This window comes from Penicillium longicatenatum (genome assembly GCF_028827895.1).
Source record: "Penicillium longicatenatum strain IBT 33135 chromosome Unknown contig_2_segment0_segment0, whole genome shotgun sequence".
NCBI classification, from domain to species: domain Eukaryota; kingdom Fungi; phylum Ascomycota; class Eurotiomycetes; order Eurotiales; family Aspergillaceae; genus Penicillium; species Penicillium longicatenatum.
In genome coordinates, this window is record NW_026643120.1 from 5,149,270 (window position 1) to 5,172,314 (window position 23,045).

The 23,045-nt window shown below is 50.5% G+C and overlaps 8 protein-coding genes across 8 annotated transcripts; 6 read left to right on the plus strand and 2 right to left on the minus strand.

The window, feature by feature from the left end:
• Window positions 1–191: 191 nt before the first annotated feature.
• Window positions 192–2,815, plus strand: pakA (mitogen-activated protein kinase kinase kinase kinase STE20; the record flags this gene model as incomplete). Its single annotated transcript, XM_057114853.1, has 4 exons — window positions 192–2,096; window positions 2,163–2,262; window positions 2,320–2,654; window positions 2,711–2,815. The coding sequence occupies 4 exons, from the start codon at window positions 192–194 to the stop codon at window positions 2,813–2,815; spliced, it is 2,445 nt and encodes an 814-aa protein (XP_056974993.1).
• A 1,380-nt stretch (window positions 2,816–4,195) lies between these two features.
• Window positions 4,196–6,671, plus strand: N7484_004434 (ESCRT-0 subunit protein HSE1; the record flags this gene model as incomplete). Its single annotated transcript, XM_057114854.1, has 10 exons — window positions 4,196–4,283; window positions 4,367–4,416; window positions 4,505–4,539; window positions 4,620–4,695; window positions 4,770–4,868; window positions 4,934–5,054; window positions 5,106–5,744; window positions 5,797–5,988; window positions 6,054–6,218; window positions 6,265–6,671. The coding sequence occupies 10 exons, from the start codon at window positions 4,196–4,198 to the stop codon at window positions 6,669–6,671; spliced, it is 1,872 nt and encodes a 623-aa protein (XP_056974994.1).
• A 970-nt stretch (window positions 6,672–7,641) lies between these two features.
• pan2n2 (poly(A)-specific ribonuclease) lies at window positions 7,642–11,313 on the plus strand (the record flags this gene model as incomplete). Its single annotated transcript, XM_057114855.1, has 3 exons — window positions 7,642–7,770; window positions 7,854–9,151; window positions 9,210–11,313. The coding sequence occupies 3 exons, from the start codon at window positions 7,642–7,644 to the stop codon at window positions 11,311–11,313; spliced, it is 3,531 nt and encodes a 1,176-aa protein (XP_056974995.1).
• Window positions 11,314–11,819: 506 nt separating this feature from the next.
• On the plus strand, window positions 11,820–14,636 carry N7484_004436 (putative translation elongation factor EF-1 subunit; the record flags this gene model as incomplete). The annotated part of the gene is made up of 5 exons (XM_057114856.1): window positions 11,820–12,048; window positions 12,167–12,232; window positions 12,431–13,141; window positions 13,193–13,375; window positions 13,429–14,636. The coding sequence occupies 5 exons, from the start codon at window positions 11,820–11,822 to the stop codon at window positions 14,634–14,636; spliced, it is 2,397 nt and encodes a 798-aa protein (XP_056974996.1).
• Window positions 14,637–15,384: 748 nt separating this feature from the next.
• On the plus strand, window positions 15,385–17,552 carry bipA (Hsp70 family ATPase KAR2; the record flags this gene model as incomplete). The annotated part of the gene is made up of 3 exons (XM_057114857.1): window positions 15,385–15,563; window positions 15,650–15,814; window positions 15,878–17,552. 3 exons carry the CDS (start codon window positions 15,385–15,387, stop codon window positions 17,550–17,552), a joined length of 2,019 nt encoding a protein of 672 aa, XP_056974997.1.
• A 229-nt stretch (window positions 17,553–17,781) lies between these two features.
• N7484_004438 (DUF967 domain protein) lies at window positions 17,782–18,421 on the minus strand (the record flags this gene model as incomplete). Its single annotated transcript, XM_057114858.1, has 2 exons — window positions 17,782–18,336; window positions 18,395–18,421. 2 exons carry the CDS (start codon window positions 18,419–18,421, stop codon window positions 17,782–17,784), a joined length of 582 nt encoding a protein of 193 aa, XP_056974998.1.
• A 426-nt stretch (window positions 18,422–18,847) lies between these two features.
• N7484_004439 (putative C6 transcription factor) lies at window positions 18,848–20,505 on the plus strand (the record flags this gene model as incomplete). Its single annotated transcript, XM_057114859.1, has 3 exons — window positions 18,848–19,650; window positions 19,675–20,146; window positions 20,212–20,505. 3 exons carry the CDS (start codon window positions 18,848–18,850, stop codon window positions 20,503–20,505), a joined length of 1,569 nt encoding a protein of 522 aa, XP_056974999.1.
• Window positions 20,506–20,528: 23 nt separating this feature from the next.
• Window positions 20,529–21,815, minus strand: N7484_004440 (zinc-dependent alcohol dehydrogenase; the record flags this gene model as incomplete). Its single annotated transcript, XM_057114860.1, has 4 exons — window positions 20,529–21,013; window positions 21,070–21,148; window positions 21,201–21,574; window positions 21,665–21,815. The coding sequence occupies 4 exons, from the start codon at window positions 21,813–21,815 to the stop codon at window positions 20,529–20,531; spliced, it is 1,089 nt and encodes a 362-aa protein (XP_056975000.1).
• Between the last annotated feature and the right edge of the window lie 1,230 nt (window positions 21,816–23,045).

Genomic DNA, 23,045 nt, shown 5'->3' on the forward strand with positions numbered 1-23,045 from the left:
GGATTGATTCTCTCCATTCTTTTGACATTCCATTTTGGAGAGAACGTGAGCGAACAACGAGTGAAGGCAAACCTAAAACCAGGTTTGCTGATACTGTGGTACTTCCCAACCTGCCGATTCTCTGCGAATTGGAAAATTCTCCTGACACCTCGGCCCAATTTCAATCGGTCGTGTAGAGAAACACGCCCATCATGAGTGACGGGTTCTCATTGAAATTCCGTCGTCCTTCAAGCAAGCTGCAGAAGGAGTCCCCTAGCTTCGGTTCACGCATTCTTCGGAGTCACCAAAGCGCAACTTCCTTGAAACGTCATCCCTCCGCCCCCGTCTACCCGCGCTCCTCTTCCAACAGCAGCCGCGAACACACCCGCACTCGATCGAACGCTGCTGCTGTCTACGGCTCGTCTTCATCATCGCTTGAGCAACATAGCGACGGTCCGTCACCGGTACAGAACGACCATTCGTTTTTCCCCAGCTACAGCTCCCGCGCCCGCCAGAATCGCTTCTCCTACGATCAGCACAATTCGGATGAATTAACGACAACCCCCTTCGAGACCCGGGGCATGCTTAGTGCCTTGGATGAGAATAGCGCAGAAACAACTGACTCCCTGGCTCCACCTCATAATCCTCCACCTTTGCACTCCCAGCAGTCCAGTCCGATCAGCCCAGACCCACGACACCGCTCCTTCCTCCGACAATCCGCGAGTTTCACCACCCTGCCCACCCGGATGGATCCCTTCGCACATCGGGAGACTGAGCGGCCTGCAAACTCCAAGCGCCATTCCGATGAGGGGAGTGGCCACACTCGGGGCGGGAGAAGCAAAAAGGCCAGCTTCTCCAGTTTCATGAATAGCATGCTGGGCTCGCCCCGCAACATCAAGATCTCGTCCCCGGAGAACCCGGTTCACGTCACCCATGTGGGATATGATAATCAGACTGGCCAGTTCACTGGCTTGCCCAAAGAGTGGCAGCGACTCTTGCAGGAGAATGGTATCTCGAAGAAGGAGCAGGAAGAACATCCGCAGACCATGATGGACATCATGCGATTCTACGAGAAAAACACCCGTGGCGACGACGATGAAGTGTGGCACAAATTCGACAACGCACACGGGAAGGATAACGGGCGACCACCCTCGCCGCCGGGAAGTCCTCGTTTCCCCCAAAATCACGAAGGTAGCTTTGAGAACCCCCGGTCGCCGCCTCCAGTTCCGAAGGGACCACCCGGAGGAGCGCCGCCCCCGGCATCATTGACGTCCGCCGCTGTCTCCCCGCCGTTGGGCAGCCTCATTCCGCATCGAGCCCCTCCAAAGCCTCCCGGCATGACACCCGCGCGGCCCCCGCCACAGCCTCCTACCTCCCATGGACCGGCCCCCCAGCGATTGCCAGAAGCCTATGGAATGGGGACACCGCCCATCCCCGAAACAGCACCGCTGCCCATCGACCCACGGGGACCCTCTGGTTCACGCAATGGCGTACAGACACAGGAATCAAATAAGGTAGCTTCTCCGACGCAGTATCAACGACAGCAGGAGCAAGTCATGGCAGCTGCTCAGGAAGCGATCGCATCCAAGAAGCTGGATCGAAGTCCGAGCCATCGCCAACCGCCGCAGGCACCTCAACTGGCGCCAATTGCAACGAATGTCCCTCAGAGCTCTGCGGAACCTACTTCGGCTTCGGCCTCTCGAGCTCCCCCGGCAGCCAGGCCTCGTCAACAAAAGCGCCAGAGCAACGTTATGGATGTGAGGCAACGCCTACTGACAATCTGTCACCCGGGCGATCCTACTCAAATATATTACAACCTCAACAAGGTTGGACAGGGTGCCTCTGGTGGTGTGTACACTGCTTATGAGAATGGTAACAACAATTGCGTGGCCATTAAACAGATGAATCTGGATCTGCAACCCAAGAAGGATTTGATTATCAATGAGATCCTTGTGATGAAGGATAGCAAGCACAGGAACATTGTGAACTTCCTAGAGAGCTACCTTCATGGCCTGGATTTGTGGGTAGTCATGGAATATATGGAAGGTGGTAGTCTAACGGACGTGGTCACCTACAATATTATGAGCGAGGGCCAGATTGCAGCAGTATGCCGGGAGGTAGGTTTTAATTTCCCCTTACCTCCATGACTTTTAGACGAGATGATGCTAACAATTCTAAAACAGACCTTGAATGGACTCCAGCACCTGCACTCGAAAGGTGTTATCCACCGTGATATCAAGTCTGATAATATTCTTCTTTCGCTAGAGGGTAACATCAAGCTGAGTAAGTTGGGATATTTTAATACCTTGAAATAGGAATGGCAAGACTAACTTTTTCCAGCCGATTTTGGCTTCTGTGCGCAAATCAACGATTCGCAAAACAAGCGCAACACTATGGTTGGCACACCTTACTGGATGGCACCTGAAGTGGTCACCCGTAAGGAGTACGGTCGCAAGGTCGATATTTGGAGTTTAGGCATCATGGCCATTGAGATGATTGAGGGCGAGCCACCATATCTGACCGAGTCCCCTCTGCGGGCACTTTACCTGATCGCCACAAATGGAACCCCGACCATCAAAGATGAACACAGCCTCTCAACAACCTTCCGTGACTTCCTGCACCTTGCCCTCAAGGTAGACCCGGAGAAGCGAGCGTCAGCCCACGATCTTCTTAAGGTAAGTTCAAAACTTCTGTGCCATTCCTTTGGAACAATCATTGACTGTTTTTCTAGCATCCTTTCATGTCCATCTGCTCGCCACTTACGCATCTGGCTCCTCTGGTCAAAGCCGCTCGCATCAGCCGTGCTCAGGAGAAAGCGCAGAAGGGCAGTGCCTAGACGACCGACTTCTCATTCTCATTATCTTATCTTGTCTTTGTCTTCCCTTATACCACTCTTCCCGTCTCGTTCAGATACCCCCATCACTTCCGATGATTCTTCTAGATTCTGGCATGCCGACCTCCCCAATGCGCATGGCAGTCCCCGTTTCTGTACCGATTTTGTTTACCATTTTATTTCTTGATGAACATCTCTTTGTGATGAAAAATGATCTGATCTCGCAAGCCTTGTTTTGACCACGATCTGTCTCTGCTGGTCTATCTTATCTTTGTCATTCTGTCGGGGTGTTTTGTGTAGCACCATGCTAGTTCTACCACTCCACCACTGTTTTGAATTCGGTCGTATGTGGTGTTTCGGGTGCGACCTCGAGCTGTCTACTCAATTATTATACTTGTCCGTCGACCTCGTGGAATTTAAAATGCGATCGTCCTATCGTATACGGCGTTTGGCTCGCAAGGGGTCTTTACTTGAATTGTGTCATATCACACTCATTCTATTTTTCGCCTCTCTTCTAATACATTGTACAGGTCTGGTTCGTGTTGGACGGCCATGTTCATAAAAATGTGCTCACATTACAATTTACAATTTATGGTACTTACAAGCTGCTAGACCTGGAAAATACTTATTCTGTAATTAGGTGGCTGCACCTCTACAATGATGGATCCAGTGGGGGTGTCTATATTCAGCCACAGGCTAAGGAGCAAATCAGATTAGTCAAAATGCCGCAGCCTATACTGACGGTCATGATTTTTACTACCTCCAGGACTGCGCAGTAGAAATCTGGGAATTGATAGTTGATAGTCGAAGAAAGAGGCGAAGTGGCAATATAATTAGTTTCCTACAAGGCAGACACAGTTCTCTCCAGCCTAAGCTAATATCAAGAATCTAGGTACTAAATCCGAGATACGCATCGAATGGAGCTCCCGCCGTCGTCATTGCTGACTCAACACCACTTCCGCTCGGACACAACATTGGCACCTAGAGACCAACTCTCTTCTGCTCATCGATCGTGAAATTGCTCGTGTTTGAGCTGTGAATTACTGGGCTCTCTCTAACTCAAAATATCCCTTCTCCCGCTACACCTTCCCTCGACAGTGTTGTCCTGACCTCAGCCCAGCCCGCGCTTTGGAACACCTCAACCCGCTCCCCGCATTGAGCGCCCAACTCCCCATCGCTGTGTACTGCATAGCTAAGAAAACGTTATCGACACTCCGATAACTGCGATTCCCACCCCCCAAATATATTCGCATAAGTCCACTCGTCAGATTCCTAGGAGGTCCGAGTGAGCCAACTGCGATAGCGCCGAGAAACGGTGCCCGACTGCCCAACTACCCTACATTACCTTGACTATTTGGTCTTTCTGGGCCTACAAAACTGGTCATGTTTCGCGCTCAGCAGAATGCCTTTGATGATGCGGTCGGTGAGTTTGCGGCCATCCTGTATCTTGGGACTGCTCGTACCTTTATGGGTACCGTGGAAGCCTGTTGGGATATGAGACCACAGACCCTGCTTGGAGACGATAGACTTCTGACCCATGGAATTCTCTAACAGCCAAGGCAACCGACGAGAACCTGACATCCGAGAACTGGGAATACATTCTGGTGCGTCTTTTCGAGCGACAAGCTGCCCGCGTTGCGAGCAGTGATTCAGGACACGAGAAGCTAATTTGATATTATTTGGGGGGTATAGGATGTCTGTGACAAGGTTGCTGCCGAGGAATCAGGGTATGTGGTTTCTGAAGTTTCTTGGGTTACCGCTTGCGTATAGTGAGAGGGTGCATGCTAATTTCATATCGATTGTATAGCGCAAAGGAGGCGGTTGCTGCCATGATCAAGAGAATGGCTCACAGAAACGCCAATGTGCAACTTTATACTCTTGAGGTATGCAGAATATCTCCTTGTACCCTCTTAGTGCAATGGTTCGCTTGGTGACTGTTTTTCTAACTACGTTTTAGCTCGGTAATTCGCTGTCGCAGAACTGTGGCCCTAAGATTCATCGCGAGTTGGCCTCGAGAAGCTTCACTGATGCGCTACTGCGCCTGGCAAGTGATCGTGTAAGCACAGCCATTATGCGCATTTTGGGGATCTTATTCGCTGACTACCAGTATCTTTTCTTTAGAATACGCATCAACAAGTCAAGTCCAAGATTCTGGAGCGTATGGAAGAATGGACTGAGATGTTCTCATCTAACCCAGATTTCGGGATTATGGAGCAAGCATACATGAAGTTGAAGACCTCAAGTGAGAATTGTGTATCAATATGGCCTATTGTACGTTACTAATATTCTACAGACCCCAACCTTCAACCCCCTTCGAAGCCGGTGAAGAGCGCGATTACGGATATTGACAGACAGAAAGAAGATGAGGAACTACAAATGGCCCTAGCTCTCTCTGTCAAGGATAAGGCTCCTCCAGTTCCCGTCGCTCAAGCCGGGCCATCTGCGGCGGCTGCGGCTGCGGCATCGCGACCCGAAACTACTTCGCCTGCAGCTGAGTTGCCGGCTGCTGCTTCCGGACCTGTGCCATCTGGTACTTCAGCTGCCACTGTTTCGCGAGTCCGCGCCTTGTTCGATTTCCAGCCCTCAGAGCCTGGGGAGCTTCAGTTCCGCAAGGGTGATGTAATTGCTGTCTTGGAATCAGTCTACAAGGACTGGTGGAAGGGTTCTTTGAGGGGCCAGACGGGAATCTTTCCTCTCAATTATGTCGAAAAACTTACAGACCCCACTGTTGAGGAGTTGCAGCGCGAGGTGCAAATGGAGGGCGATGTCTTTGGTCAGATTAAGAACGTTGAGAAGCTTCTGACCCTGTTGAGTACTCGAAGCTCCGATCTTAATGTGCAGGAGAACGAGGAGATTACCAATCTCTACCATTCTACCGTTGCTATTCGGCCGAAGCTTATTGAGTTGATTGGGAAGTACTCGCAGAAAAAAGGTCAGCACACATTCGTTCTAGTTGAAAAGTATCGACGCTCATTACCTTCCAGATGAATTTACCCAGCTTAATGAGAAGTTCATCAAAGCCCGCCGCGACTACGAGTCTTTACTAGAGGCTTCCATGGCTCATCCGACACAACCTTATGCGCGACCTGGTCAGTCCCAGTATGGCTATCCTGGCGCTGCTCCTGCTGGATACCCTCCCCAAGCAGATCAACGATACTTTAGCCCTCAGCCTCAAGGTTGGTACAACTTTAAACGACTAGTTACTTGAGAGTTCAGCCGTTTAACTTTTTTTTTTTTTTAGAAGCCCAACCTCCACAGGCCCAACCAAGTGCATACTATGGTGCGGAGCAGACAATGCCTTATCGTCCTGCATCTCATTCACCCGATCCTCGTGCGCAGTTTGCAGGTGGACCTCAGCAACAGCCGGTGCCGCAACAGGCACCTCCATCTGATGCTTACCCACCTGGTAGCCACCGCCCTCAGTCTACGTATGACCACCCCCCAAGAATTAGGCACCTCTGTATATGACTCTCCCGTGGAACATCCTGCTGGCCACCGCCCAGCTTATCCTCTCAGTGGTCAAGCACCACCAGCCGGCCACCAGCATTTCCAACATCAATCCCAGGGGCAGGATTATTCGGCCCCTGTCTACTCGGGTGAAGAGACAGCTCAGCAGCCCCCTGCCTCTCAATACCCACCACAGCAAGCGCCGCAACAACCTCCATACCCCAACTCCCCGGCTGCTCATCAAGCCCCTTCTCACCAGCCACCTCCGGTCCCTGGATCAGCACAGCCGTCTTCGCAATACACTGCTTTTAACCCCGCTCCCTCGGCTCCTCCAGGTGGCGCAGAATATCAGGCATATCAGCCTCCGCAGGGCGGTGTTTCCCCCTCAAACCCTGCTACATTCTACAGATAATTCCCTAGGTTTTTTATTCGATTGACGAGTAGCGAATAACAAACTAAGTGGCATTATTTCGTTTTTGTGGTGGATGTCAATTGTTGCCTCATTTTTTTGCTAGGCCTTTATGTGTCTACCGTGTATTTAGCCGATCAATCACAGCTAGTCCAAGTTGTAGTATCATGATGTTGTCAGTACATACATACCTACGTAGCTAGGTGCCTACTAATTCCTTTCATACATCTGACCCTTCAACCTTTATAAGCTCTCAGAAGCATCTCATAAATCAGTCCTAGACCGAGGCATTTTGACTTGCAATTTTATTTCTGATGTTCGTTGTCCCGGTCTTACGGGCTTCGAAGTCAAATTAGATATATATTCCACTAAGCCACAGGTGCCTCACAAGCTACTAATATCTAAATGATACACAAATCCAAGAACAGACCGACACAAGGCCTTGGAAGTCTCAAGCTCAAAGGCTTTAGATTATGCAAAGCTTCCAGGGAGACCCTCGAATGCAAGTTCAACGTTATATTTTCTTTGCACTGATGTATGTAACTTCTCATCTCACGTGACCGAAACACAACGATACGTTATCAGCAATATCACCACGTGACAATATAGACACCTCAGTCCTGCATCAATCTCCAGGCGGACGACAACAAGGACCTCGTACCCTCAACAGCCTGACCCTCAAAGTTGCATTGGCATAGGCCACAGCGGTACTATATATCATCATCTAAAGTCTGAACGCCTGTTTATAAACCCTATATACAAAGATCGGGCGATTGCACCCCCTTGGCTGCCCAATAGCTCCCACCTTCCCCGCAGTCGCGTCCTTGCCTCGCAGACGATGCTCGGCCCTGGCGTACTCCCACGAGGGTGAAGGGCACACTTCCTCAACCTATTGGACTCGAAACGATATCCCACAGGGCACGCCAATTCAATAAACGCTATTAGGGGTGCCTACCGGGTTTAGACCGCCATCATGGAAGCTGATTGGGATGAGCTGTCGCGCATCCCAATGCCACCGCCCAGTCCGCACGGGATGCCCACGAATGCGACGGCGGTGGCGTTTGATGATGTGATGGAACTTTTGTGGGCAGGCAATGAATATGTGAGTTGGAATTAAAGTGCCGCTACTTCAATTGCGAAAGACAAGGGATTAACTTATGCGCCAATTTTCTTTTTTTGTGCTAGGGCCGAATCACTTCTTTTTACGGACCCGAACTCCAACGGTATACTTCTGTGCGAGCGCACCCGGTCGCTGAGGGCATAGTTCGACAGATCGCCTTTCACGAACGCGGTGTGATCTCGTTATCTTCGAAGAGTGTGCATATGATCACTCGACGCGGTTTGACCCAGTGGCATATTGCAGATGAGGATATGGTTGATCTTCGTTGCATGAGCTTTACTGCGCAGACAAACCGAATTCTAGTGGCGGGTTGCCAGCGTGTGATGTTCACGATCGACATTGACAAGGGTACGATTGTCGACAAGTTGCCTACGGAGCACAATTATACACTCATGAAGAAGAGCCGGTATCTCTGTGCTGCTACGGATAATGGCTCTGTCAATGCCCTTAGTCTTTTGGATTTCAGCGTTGTCAAGTCTTGGAAGGCCCACGGCACTGCTGTGAATGACATGGATGCGCGAAACGACTTGCTGGTTACCTGTGGTTTCTCGGTGCGCCAGCTTGGCTCCTCAATTGTGGACCCGCTAGCCAATGTGTATGATCTGAAGACATTGACGCCCTTGCCTCCGATCCCGTTTCATGCTGGTGCAGCATACGTTCGGATGCACCCGAAACTACACACGACGAGCTTTGTGGCGTCACAGACTGGGCAGCTTCAAGTTGTAGATCTGATGAATCCAAACGCGGTCAATTTAAGACAAGCAAATGTTACATTGATGCTGGGACTCGAAATTTCACCTTCTGGAGAGGCTCTGGCCATTAACGACGCGGAATGCTCTATTCATCTCTGGGGCTCACCAACCAAGATCCACTTCAATGAAATGAGCAAAGAAACAGAGATGCCAGACGTGCCGACCCGGCCACCACCAATCGATTGGTCGCCTGAAACTCCGCTAAACATGATCGGAATGCCATACTATCACGATCGCCTGTTCTCGGCGTGGCCTAGTCACCTTGTGTTCGAGATCGGGAGCCCGCCAGCACAACTCGACCAATCCTTGCTTCCATATTTGCGCCCAGCCGAGGTGGGTCATGGCGCTCCGAACCCCCGAAAGACACGGCGATACCAGATCGAGAACACTCGCGCGTTGGCTACTGCTGAGCCAGCCCTCATTGCACCCAAATTTCTTAGTGAAAAAGCTCGGGATCACGGGAAGTCAAAGTCTGACGGTTCAATCGCTGATGCGGCCGAGGCACTTGCCGGCGCAAAGATCAATGGTGAAAGTGATGACGATCCCCTGCTCAAATATAGTAATGTCGAGATCAAGTATAGTCGCTTTGGTGTCGACGATTTCGACTTTCAGTAAGAAAAGCCTATTTATTAACCTGGAAAACCTGGAATTTGCTCACATAAAGTACAGATTTTACAACAAGACCAAATTCTCTGGCCTTGAAACTCACATCGCAAACTCCTTCACCAACTCCCTTCTTCAGCTTTTCAAGTTCATTCCTTTATTCCGAAACCTCGCTCTCCACCACGCAGCTGGCTCTTGCATTTCTGAATATTGCTTGCTTTGTGAACTAGGCTACTTGTTTGACATGTTGGAAAAAGCGAATGGTCAGAATTGCCAAGCCACCAATTTACTGAAACTATTCAGCAGTTTCCGAGAGGCTTCTAACATGGGATTATTGGAAGAAAACCTTACAAACAAGTCCCTCTCTACAGCGATTCAAGCAGTGAATCGCTTCTTCTTGACTCAAATATCATGCGACTTCCGCACTGTCCAGCCCAATTCTGAAGATCTGGACCAGCGCCTCTCGACGTTTGCCTCTGAGTCCATCCGGTGTATGTTCTGCCAGAATGAAACCGTTCGCCCAGGAAATTCTCTCGCCAACGAACTTCTCTACCCAAATATGGACATGAAACAAGCGCGACGCAACCCTGCTTTCCGATTCTCCAATATTTTGCGTGCTAGTATTGAACGCGAAACGCAGAATCGTGGATGGTGCAACTACTGCCGACGTTACCAGCAGGTTATGATTCGGAAGACTGTACACCGGATGCCTCTGGTATTGGTGCTCAATGCAGCAGTTTCGACAAATCCCATATGTCGTCGACTATGGGCTATTCCTGGATGGTTGCCCGATGCGGTAGGAGTCATCATCGACAATGGTCAAGTGATGTGCTTCGAGGGCGAGGATCTTCGTCTAAGAATGCAGAATAATACTCCTGGGCTGGCGGTGTATGATCTGGTCGGCCTTGTCGCAGAGATTGACATTGCAGAACATCAAAAACCGCATTTGGTGTCTTTCGTCAACGTCTCAGTCTCAGAGCAAGAACCCCAAGAGCAAAGCAGATGGCATTTATTCAATGACTTCTTGGTTACCGAGGTTGACCGTGATGAGGCACTGGGCTTCACGCAAAGTTGGAAGCAACCTTGTGTGCTGGCGTTCCAGGCACGAGATGCCCGCCATGTTGTTGATGACTCGTGGAAGAATGCCCTCGATACCACTTTACTCTTCCGTGGGATGTCATCAAATGGCGGCCATCATGTGGAGTCTTTCCAAGCACTTAACGAGGAAGAAAAGCCAAAGCCAGGTACTCCTGTAGCGCTCGACACTGAGTTTGTCGATCTCGAGAAAGCCGAGATAGACGTGAAGGCCGATGGATCACAAGAAATCGTGCGGCCCAACAAGAGCGGTCTTGCTCGAGTCTCTGTCTTGCGTGCTTCAGGTATCCAAGAAGGTGTGCCATTCATAGATGACTACATCATGATTCGCGAGCCGATTGTCGACTACGTCACACAGTACTCTGGCATTAAACCAGGCGACTTGGATCCACGAACAAGCGAGCATAATCTCGTGCCACTTAAGACTGCCTACAAGAAGCTGTGGCTTCTTCTCAATCTGGGATGTATATTCGTGGGACATGGCCTGGCCTCTGATTTCCGGAAAATCAACATCCAAGTACCGAAGTCGCAGACCGTTGACACCCAGTACCTTTTCTTCCACCCTGGCAAGAATCGCCGCCTGAGTCTTCGTTATCTCGCCTGGGCCGTGTTCAAGGAGTACATCCAAGAAGAACCGAACCCCGAAACCATCCAAGGCCATGACTCCATTGAAGATGCACGCATGGCCATGCGTCTATGGAAAAAGTTCCAGGAATACGAGGATGCAGGTGTCGCTAACCAAATGTTGGAAGAGATCTTCCGTGAAGGATCTAAACTCGGCTTCCGCCCTCCTCCCAAGAACGCCACCGCAGCCGTCCTTTCTCGCCCTGGCACCGCTGTTACCATGCAGAATGACAGTGGCCGCAATACCCCCTCTACCCCCGAGGCAAGTGCTGCTGCTATAGCTACTGCGACTACCGCCGCAGCCAATAGTGCCACTGCAAATGCTGCACCTACTAGTGCTCCTAGCACCCCTCGCCAGGCTTTCCGGCGATCAATTGCCCTCACACCAAGCAATGGTAGCTTTTCTGGACCCGGTGCTGGGGATTTCTTTGGTGGAAGCCCATTGCGATAGACTTGCGTTTTTTCGTTTGACTTGGTGATTTCTATGGCCAACTCCCTGGGTCTTGACGACCTCACATGGCTAGTAGGGCAGTGTAGAAGTAGGACCTACGTAACTCATGAATACCGAAATACATACGATCTCAATTTTAATACTTCCTCTTAAAGAAAATATCTAATCTTCCAAAATCCTAACTCATGGTAGATCGAAATATGAGATTTTCGAGAATCTAGGGTTTCCGCTTCAGTCAACCCGAGCAACAGGTGGGGAATGACGTGGTCCGCTCCCGCCCAAACAAGACCCTCTCCTTCCCAACTTATTTCTTGCACCTCCCATTCTATTCGACAAAGCTAATTCCCCCGAATGATTCAAGCTAGCTCTCTTCCAGCTGCTATCCATTCATTCATTTTGTTGAATTGCCATACCTTGTCAAATACTGAGCGACTACCCCACCCCGCCCCTCTCCACCAGCTCACACAGCCTTCCGAACCTGATCTCATATCTTTCACCAAGCCCCAATGTCCAGACACCGAGTAAAGAACATCGGATATGATGACGATGATTATTCTGATGATGGATACGACTCGCCTGACCCCGAAGAACAGGAATTCCTGCAGCGCTGCACCCAGGATGTCCTTTCGCAGCTCCGCGCGGGGCAGCCATCGGTGACCGCTACGAAGGAAGAAGTCCAGGAAGCGCTATGGCATTACTATAATGATATAGAAAAGTCTGTCAACTATCTACGAGGTACTTCATCCTGTCTGCTTCCACTTATCAATAGCCCCCGAAACTTTGTGCCGCAAAGCTGTTCAATGAAGCTTGGAATGCGGAAACATCGTTTACTAATTTGGTGATATGATCCTAGGCAAGAAGGAGAAAGAAGTAAAGAAGCAGCAGACGCCTGCCATCTCGCAGAAGAACAAGGCTCAAGGTAAGCTTTGCGATTGTTTGAAGATTTTGGTTCCTCGATGTGTTATGGCTGGGCTCGATTTACGGATGGTGAAATGATCTTAGAAGGTGTGTTTTACAGGGTTCCCAGTGACCCCCCCAAATTCTTCAAACACTCAAAATTTCGCGACTAACATCACACAATTCGAAGTCTGAGTAAACATTCTAACTGGTATCCCAGTGCCGATTTATCCTGCGCCCATTTCTCCTCCGATAGCGCACTTCTCGGCCGCCGATTTCTTTCGTGACTCTCCCTGGCTTAATGTTCCATCTCACCGAAAAGCCGATATTCTGGTAGAGCCTTTATACCCCCGAATGGGACTGTTGGGTGGTGCGCCTGAAGCTGGCGGCAAAGTGTCCAAACTGGCTGCACTGGCTGCAGCGCGCAAACAGAAAGAAGGGAACAAGACTTCTTCCCCACCGGAGGGTTCGCAGGCTGAAAACCCAGAAAAGTCATCGACCGAGCAAAAGATCTCTTTGCGTGATAGGCTCGCTGCAAGCAAAGCCGCGAAGCCTGCTGAAGGTCTGGGTGGGTTGCGCCGTTTGGCGAAGCCTGTACCTGCACCACCTCCAGCCGAAAAACCGGTTTCACCTGAACCAGTGGAAACTGCTCCAAATGTTGAAAAACCTGGCCTCACGGAGCAAGTTGAAGAAGCGTCCAGTGTTAAGCTAGAGCCTACACTGCCGGCAGCTGAGATCCGCGCTTCGCCCTCCATGTTTGCTAGTGCCATTGTTGGCAATCAATCAGGACCGACTAGGGCCGAGCCTAGCCATATACCTTCGCAGAACGTTGATTTGCTCCAAATATATGGGCAGGACCATACTGAACCTTTTGACTTTGCAGGCCCTAGCCCCGACGATGTGGTGCTTAATGCCCAAAATACAGCTAAAGGTTTGGCGATTCGCAGAAAGGTTTGAAGTCCACTCGCCTAATGACGTGTAGGATTCAAGTCCAAAACCCCTGCCTCCAAGGCAGGTGGTGACAAGAAGGGCCAAGCTGATCTTGCCGGTGGCATGAATAACCTCTCAGTTGAGGAGAAAGTGACTGTCAAGAGCAAGAACTTGGATGTCCTCGCGGAATACAGCAAGTCAACACGGAAGAAGTCTGCCAACTTCGTAGTAATAGGTATGACATCCTTTATTTTTGTCACCTAGAAGGCATCGTTGACCGTAATCTAGGCCATGTCGATGCTGGGAAGAGTACATTGATGGGGAGGTTGTTGGCGGACCAGGGTGCGATAGACCAGCGAACATTAGACAAATATCGCAAGGAGGCTGAGAAAATCGGGAAGGGCTCTTTTGCCCTGGCATGGGTGTTAGACCAGGGGTCAGAGGAGCGTGCAAGAGGTGTTACAATCGATATTGCGACCAACCAGTTTGAGACCGACACCACGGCCTTTACCATCGTTGATGCCCCCGGGCATCGGGACTTTGTACCCAACATGATTGCCGGAGCTAGCCAGGCAGACTTTGCGGTCCTGGTGATTGATTCTAGCGTGGGCAAATTTGAATCCGGTCTCAAGGGCCAGACTAAGGAGCATGCTTTGCTAGTGCGCAGCATGGGTGTCCAGAAGATTGTGGTGGCCGTCAACAAGATGGATACTGTTCAATGGGACAAGGGTCGGTTTGAGGAGATCGAGCAACAGATCTCATCATTCTTGACAACCGCCGGATTTCAAGAAAAGAACATTTCTTTCGTTCCGTGCTCCGGCGTGCTAGGAGACAATATCAGCCGACGCAGTGAAGATCCTCACGCATCATGGTATACTGGACAGACCTTGATTGAGGAACTGGAGACCTCGGAACCTTCCACCCACGCACTTGATAAGCCACTGCGCATGACGATCGGTGATGTTTTCCGTGGTGGTGTGCAGAATCCGATCTCCATTTCTGGCCGCCTGGATGCCGGCAGCTTACAAGTTGGCGACCAAATTCTGACCATGCCCAGTGGTGAGACAGGCTTGATCCGCAGCTTGGAGGTAGATGGGCAGACTAGTGACTGGGCTGTGGCCGGTCAAAACGTTGTGTTGAACCTGGCCAATATTGATCCAGCACATTTGCGCTCTGGCGATGTGGTGTGCCGTTCATCTTCGCCGATCCCCACCATCACCAGCTTTACCACCAAGGTTCTTGCCTTTGAGCATCTGATGCCTATGCTCGTGGATGTTCATCGAGGCCGCCTTCATGTCCCTGGCCGGATCAGCAAATTAGTTGCGACCTTAGATAAAGCGTCCGGTGCGCCTATTAAAAAGCGGCCCAAGATTGTGGCACCAGGCACAGTGGCGCGAGTGGTCGTGGAGATGGACACTGCAGTGCCCCTTGAGGCACCGACCAGGATTGTTTTGCGAACTGGCGGATCGACTGTGGCGGCCGGGTTGTTGGAATAGACCTCGAAATAAAGTTACATGCATGGGCCAGACATCACAGCAACAACCCTGAGATGCACTACTATCTTATTCTACTGTATAGAACCTTAGATCACCAATGTAGGATCTAATTTTGGAGATGTATTCATGAGAGTAATCTACCACTTTGGAATCAACCGCTGCTGAGTCGAAGTTCTGCACAGTCCTTGCGGCTCTGTCGATCCTCGGGCCCATGTTTCCCCGACCTTGAGGAGTCGTGGACGTGGACAGTAGACTTTGAGTCGTACAGGCCACTTATGCTCCATCTTGATCAGTGTATACGTGTTCAAATTGTGGTTCCGCCAACGGTGGCTACCCGTGCCCTTCTCTGATGGGGCCTTGTTCTAGTAATTTCGATGATCTGTTTTACTGGTCGCGGGACCCACCGAAGAACCGCTTTCCACCAATCAGCGCGCGAGGAGTGACCTGAACAGCGTCCACTGAAAAGGACAGCATGGCGCTATTCGAACCCTTAATACAAGTACCCTCTTTGCTCCGTTTTCCACTTTCCTTTCCTCATTCCTTTCCCTTCGACCAACCACCCACCCCATACCTTTAACCCACTTCGAGGGTCATTGAGTACAGCACTTGTGTTGAACTCTGCGCTGTTACACCAAGCGCGCGTGAAGCTTCGGCCTCGGTAGCTTCTTTACTCTCTCTTGCATCCTCCCCATTGGGTGCTTTTGGTTAGGAAGAAACTTGATTTCATATCCTTACACATATAATCAAAATGGCGGGTCTCACAAACGCCAATGGCGCGTCCAAGCCCTTCGCTTGGACCACCGTCTTTTACCTTCTCATGGTTCTCCTCGCGCCCATGGCGCTGTTCAGTGGCAGCGTCCAGGCTGAGGACAACAATGTTGAGGAATACGGCACCGTTATTGGTATTGATTTGGGAACTACTTACTCGTAAGTGAACCCATTGACTGCTTTTTGACATTGCTTTTCTTCGTTTTCCTAATTTCAAAATGACACGTGGCTAACTATTATCGCAGTTGTGTTGGTTTGATGCAAAATGGAAAGGTCGAGATTCTCACCAACGACCAAGGAAACCGTATCACTCCCTCCTACGTGGCTTTCACCGATGAGGAGCGTCTTGTCGGTGACGCTGCTAAGAACCAATACGCCGCCAACCCTACCCGCACCATCTTTGACGTCAAGTGAGTGGCAACAATACACCGTGGCAGAAGCAAAGGGATCTCTCTTACTAACAACTGCAACAGGCGTTTGATTGGTCGCAAGTTTGATGACAAGGTCACCCAGGAGGACGCCAAGAACTTCCCCTTCAAGGTTGTCAACAAGGGTGGTAAGCCTAATGTCAAGGTTGAGGTCAACCAGGTCGCCAAGGTCTTCACTCCCGAGGAGGTCTCCGCCATGATCCTCGGAAAGATGAAGGAGATCGCCGAGAGCTACCTGGGCAAGGCCGTTACCCACGCCGTTGTGACCGTTCCCGCCTACTTCAACGACGCCCAGCGTCAGGCTACCAAGGATGCCGGTACCATTGCCGGTCTCAACGTTCTCCGTGTCGTCAACGAGCCCACGGCCGCCGCTATCGCCTACGGACTGGACAAGCTTGGTGCCGAGGAGCGCCAGGTCATCGTGTACGATCTTGGTGGTGGTACCTTCGATGTTTCTCTTCTGTCTATCGACCAGGGTGTCTTCGAGGTCCTGGCTACCGCTGGTGACACCCACCTGGGTGGTGAGGACTTCGACCACCGCGTTATGGACCACTTCGTCAAGCTCTACAACAAGAAGAACAACGTCGATGTCACCAAGGATCTGAAGGCTATGGGTAAGCTGAAGCGTGAGGTTGAGAAGGCCAAGCGTACTCTTTCCAGCCAGATGTCCACTCGTATTGAGATTGAGGCTTTCCACAACGGCGAGGACTTCTCCGAGACTCTCACCCGCGCTAAGTTCGAGGAGCTGAACATTGATCTGTTCAAGAAGACCCTCAAGCCCGTTGAGCAGGTGCTCAAGGATGCCAAGGTCAAGAAGTCCGAGGTTGATGACATCGTTCTTGTCGGTGGTTCGACCCGTATTCCCAAGGTTCAGGCTCTTCTTGAGGAGTTCTTCGGTGGTAAGAAGGCCAGCAAGGGTATCAACCCTGATGAGGCTGTCGCTTTCGGTGCCGCTGTTCAGGGTGGTGTTCTGTCCGGTGACGAGGCCACTGTGGACGTTGTTCTCATGGATGTTAACCCTCTTACCCTCGGTATTGAGACCACTGGCGGTGTGATGACCAAGCTTATCCCCCGTAACACTGTCATCCCCACCCGCAAGTCCCAGATCTTCTCCACTGCGGCCGACAACCAGCCCACCGTTCTGATCCAGGTGTACGAGGGTGAGCGCTCGATGACCAAGGACAACAACATGCTCGGCAAGTTCGAGCTGACCAACATTCCCCCCGCTCCTCGTGGCGTTCCTCAGATCGAGGTCGCCTTCGATCTGGATGCCAACGGTATCCTCAAGGTCAGTGCCAGCGACAAGGGCACTGGTAAGGCCGAGTCCATCACCATCACCAACGACAAGGGCCGTCTCTCCCAGGAGGAGATCGAGCGCATGGTTGCTGAGGCTGAGGAGTTCGCTGAGGAGGACAAGGCTATGAAGGCTAAGATTGAGGCCCGTAACGGTCTTGAGAACTACGCCTTCAGCCTGAAGAACCAGGCCAACGATGAGGAGGGTCTTGGTGGCCAGATCGACGAGGACGACAAGCAGACCATTCTGGACGCTGTCAAGGAGGCCATTGACTGGCTGGAGGACAACGCTGCCACTGCCACCGCCGAGGACTTCGAGGAGCAGAAGGAGCAGCTCTCTAGTGTCGCTTACCCGATCACCAGCAAGCTGTATGGCTCTTCTGCTCCCCCTGAGGACGATGAGCCCTTGGACCATGACGAACTGTAAAATTATCTGGCTTTTTGAGGCATTACCCATGGAGTTTATTATCTGTTTATCGTTTTTTATGTTTCTACTCCTGAATCTGCACGAGGTTGGTATCCTTCGCTGCATGAGTCACTAGACTACTCCAAATACCACGATACCTTCTGCATCTATTTCAGTCCTCCCGCAGTCTTGTAAATCTCGTAAATTCTATACCCTAGTCTTCAGTACATTGTAGATTACAAACCCTGATCTAATTTCCTTGCGCAATAAGCTCCTTAATAGTCTCCGCCACAACCTGATGATCATCCTCCTGCTTCAATCCACTAACAACCACGACGGCAACCACCCCATCGACCCCACGCACACGAATAGGATATCCACCGCCGTGAATAGCATACTCATCCGCAACAGCTCCCCCACTACCACTGGCAAGTGCAAACTTCTTCACAAACGCACTCTCAATGTTATCCGCGCTCGTAGCAAACCCAAGCCCCGACGCAATCTTCTGCCGCATCGTCCAGCTCGACACGCCCCACCGCAACACGGTGTTTCGCTTCCGGCGCACCCAGTTCTCGTTATCGGGGATTGTCCCACTTGCTGTGGCGGATTGGAAGAGGATGTGCAAAGAGCCGCCACCGCTTGTAGCAGTGGCCAGTGCAATGGAGATCAGGGCGGGCTTGCGTTGGTTGTCGGGGAGAGAAAGGATGCGAGTGCGGAGGGCATTACCTAGTGTCCAGGCTGTGTCGGCAGTGAAAGAGCGGAAGGTTTGCTCGGGGCTTGTTTCTTGCGCAATGAGGACTTGAGCCTATGTTGTTGGCTGGATTAGCTTGGCTTGATCCCTGGGTATGATTGGATTGACTTACGTCCGTGCTGGGTGCTGAGAGGGCCATGGTTAAGTCTTTATTTGTTGGTGAGTAGGTAAAGACTGGGTAAATATGATTCCAAGTTGTAGGAAGGTGGGGATGTTGTCCGGGGACGTGCGGAGGAGCAGTGGGATGTCGTAGCTAGTGGACCCTTCGGATTTAGTCAATTCCGTACTGTATGACTGTGGAGAGGTAATGAGAAATCGTGGAAAATTGTGAAGATGGGAGCTCAATTGACCTTTATAGGATCGTCTGGTCGTATTTATAGTTGTTCCAAGAATTGATTCTTGGAAAATCTGTTTTCGTGGTTCTAGAATCTCAAAATCCACATATTCGAATCAACGGAAGGTCCAGTCGAGGATCGGCAAACCTGCGGAATTACCTCATCTGTCACCGATGAAAGCCCCGCCTTAACTCCCCATAGTATGTACTTCCATAGAAAACATTCACCCCATGCCTCCTAAAAGAGCTTGTGATCTTTGTATCACCCGCAAAGTCAAGTGCAATGGCTCTTGGCCCTGTGACACCTGTCGTGATGCCGTCAAGCGCGTCTCCTGTACCTACATGACGCCGCCTCGGAAGAGAGGTCCCAAAGTTCGACGAGCGGCCCAGCAGAGCCACGGTCTGGAAGCACAGGTAGTAGATCTGAATATACCAGGCGATCAGCAAGGATTGCCGGAGATCTATACAGCAGCCTATCATGACGAACTGCCCGGTTTGCCATTAACTGATCCTGGCGGACCAAGGTGTATATCAAAAGCGGTGCTGACCCCAATAGTCCGTCTTTACCAGCAGTACTCATATAGTGTTTGGCCTGTTGTCAATGCAGATGCTCTACTTCAAAGGTTAGAAGATGTTGATCTGGAGAACACAACACATGAGGCCGAGAATATCGCTTGTTCTGCGACGGCGCTCTGCGCGGCGACGATGGCTCAGTTGCATCTGGCGCCGGTAGTGGATGGAGCGTTCACGACTGATAGCACCACCATGGCAAAAGCCTGCTTGCGTATAAGAGGGCTTTGTGACAAACACAGGGAACATCTTGATGTTAGCAGCCTGCTGGTGTCCTTCTTTTTGCATGTTTATCATGCCAAGGTCAACCAGCGGACTTCGGCAATGATGTACATCCAAGAGGCTATTTCCGGTGCTCGCATACTACGATTGGATAAACCAATAGAGCTAGATCTTGAGTATGGGGCTGACGATTTGATTGCAAATAAGAGTTTGATGTTTCCGTTGCTCTGGGTCTCGGAGAGGTAAACAATCTCACCTTTTGTAAGCTCGCTTGCTGATGCGTCTAAAAGAGGTTATGCAATGCACTTGGGGTTGGCACCATCATATGTGGATCCGCCTCCATTGAAAGCTCTTAGGAATGCTCCTGGAATTGACGCCCATGTGCAAGGTCTTTTAGAGCTCGTCAAGCTATTCGTTGCTTTCGATCAGATATCCATCCGTCGTAAATCTCAGGGTGAACTTGAGCCGATCACATATTTGACCGATACCGAGACCAAGCTGTCCACGCTGTGTTTTAAGCTCGCGAATCAAGTTTCGACAAGAAGTGCTGATTGTCACATCACCCGAGAATGGATGAGAACAATTCTTTGGCAAGAGGCACTATCATTGGGTCTGCTGTCCTCATCATCCAGCACGGCTGTGATGACCTTTTCTTTTCCGGCACAGGTCAGTCGTGATCTGCTTCACTCGTTAAGATACTTCTCGGATACCGATCTATTGCCGCTAGGGCGAGACCAGGTAAGTTACAACAAGGGTCGGGGGCAAAGGGAGGTGAGTATGGGAAATCAAGTTAACCGACATAGTTGTTGAAATGCTTTGAAGTTGCGAATTCTTTAGCAGACACCGTTCTTCTTACTTTGGCTGGATCGCATCCAGGAATTGAACTGGGTCCACAGGACTTCTTGCATGCTCTTTATCAGAAACTTCTGCCATTCCTAGAGCAGGATACCATTCTCAAGTCGATTCTTCGTGGTAAGACGGCTGAGGTTCTTGTTATGGCACCTGCCCGGCTACTGAGGCCAGTTGATGAAAATCAAAATGGAACACAAGCACTGCAACTGCAATTGACTGGAAACTTGGCAATGCATGATAGCTAGACTTGAATATGTATTGCCTACAATCAATCTGTGAGCTGAATCACAATGCGACCGGCAATATCTCCCTTCTCCATCTCCTCATAGATCTGCGGCAGATCCTTGAACGGGCGGACTTTGACAACAGGCTTCACTACGCCACGCCGAACCAGGTCAACTGCTTCCATGCACTCCTTCAAGGAACCAACCAAATTACCAGTAATTCTCAGTCCCTTGATGACAATTGTGCAGATTGGCGTCTCGAGATAGGGCCGTCCAGGTGGGATTCCCACACAGCTTAGTGTGCCTCCAACTCGGAGCATCTCGCAAGCATGGGCAAACGCCTTGGCATTGCCCGCGGTTACAACCACCGCGTGTGCTCCCAGGCCAGTAATCTCCTGTACTCTTTTGATAGGGTCTTCTGTGGCGAAATCGATGAACTCTTGGGCCCCAATACTGCGAACGAAATCTGCTTTTCCGGGGCCTGTATCCACGCCAATGACCAAAGCACCCTGCGCTCTGGCATATTGCACTGGGAAAGGGTCATTTGTCATTACAGAATACAGAGCCTCAGGAAGGGATTCATACCAGCCAAGTGCCCAAGACCTCCACCTGCTCCTACCACCACAAGCCAATTCCCGGGCCGAACATTTGCATTCAACACCGCCTGTCTCGTCATCAGCCACTGTGCTTGAATTGAAGGCATTTGCTGTTCATACCTTATAAGCTGTCAAGCCTGCGCAAAGTACGGGTCCCATAACCTTCGGATCAACATCATCCGGTAAGACAGTCAAGTAATCTGCATCCAACGCAATATACTGCTGGAAGCTGCCATCCTCATGATGAAGATGGTTCGTCGCGTTGGTACAGTACTGCTCCGTGCCCGCAAGACAAAATTCACAGCGGCGACAGATCCGACTCGCAAAGCGAATTCCAACTAGTCCATTCACTTTGATTCCCGTGCTGTGTGTGATATCCGGACCCAGAGCCACAACTTGTCCGATGCCTTCGTGACCACCGACGTGAGGTAGTTTGATTTGCGTGATTGGATTTCCGTCTGCGCCAGCTGCAGTACCGGACTTGGTATGGAGATCTTGATGGTGATAGAGATAAAGGAGTAAGCCGGAGGTTTTCAAAGACGCCTACTAGGATTAATAGAGAACAGTTTGAAGTTCATACTCACCACTTTGACAGACACCAGTGTATAGCACTTTGGCGAGGACTTCATTTCGGCCAGGGGAAGGGACGGGGTAATCGGTTTTGAATTCAACTTCCCCGCCGAGACTGCGTACAAGTGCAACTGTTTGCGTTTGGGGGATATCGATGGAGCCCATATTTGCTGTAATATATGCGAATTAAAATCAAATTCTGTAGAAGTTTCTTCGAGAAAGGTTACTGCTGTTCTGCTACAGGTGGGAGGACAGAGCTCTATTTATGTTCTTCTATCTTTCATCATAGACATGTACCATTTGCTATTTTATTTGTATGGCCCCTCAATAGGCCAGTCTGGTCCAAATCGAATACGATCGAATGGCAAACATCATCAGATTGGTTCCGGTGGCGCGTGGGATGTCTAGCTCTCAACAAGTCAAAGTTGTCCTCCCCATTTCTCCGTTTCGATTTCGACTAGATGGAGTACCGTAGGGCTCACAAGATCCGTATTCCCTTCTAGGGTGGGGGTATGCAACTGGCAGAGGTTCATGCCCCAATGACATGTAGCAAGTGTAGATTGAGACTCGGAGTAATTGTGCATTTTTCCATATTACCAACCACTGAAGGCTTGTTTGGTATATCGAGATCTGGCTGGGGTATAATAGATCATGTGAGCAGGTTCTGTTGGAGTGTCGATTTCTCCGAGTCAATTCTCCGAAGTGGGGAAGCTTTGTCTTAGGAGATGCGGGTTGATCTGCATCGAATCTGCAGAAGCTTCGTGTTATGCAGTAGGCTGGGATATTACTGGCCCTTCATTGGGAGGGACATATTGGTTCATTCTTTCCTTGTCTCCACAAAGTGTAGAAAATAGGCACCCCAAAAACAGTATTTTGTCAAGGTTGTGGCACTCCGAGAGGTTACTTTGCTGTTCATGCGGCATAATAAAATAAGTGCTTTCCTTATTTTCAATTACTTGAATTTGCAAGATTTTTGAGTAATTTGAATCCACCTATAGGCACTGCCCAGGAAAAGAAATAATGCTTGTGAATGGCAAGGCTTAGAAGAAGCCATGGGATCAAAGTGCTACGGAGAGAGGGCTAGGTTCTTACTGAAGACTGTGCTCCAAGGGTCACGTTCCGGTTGTCCTAAGCTTTGTGACACAGCATATATTGAGGAGATGAAGTTATGAGATTAGATACGGTCAGTCGCTGAGATACTGTGATATGCATCAGACTGCGGGGATTAGATGGAAACTGCGCGTTGACATAGGCTTGATGTGGAGATGGGATTCAAATGCCGAAGCTATCGATAAGACAAGTGACGTCATAAGTAGCTTGCTGCCTAATGACTCAGGCGTCAGGCTCTTTTTGCCGCCACGTGAGGGCCTTGGGGCGGTCGGCGCCTCGGGGCGC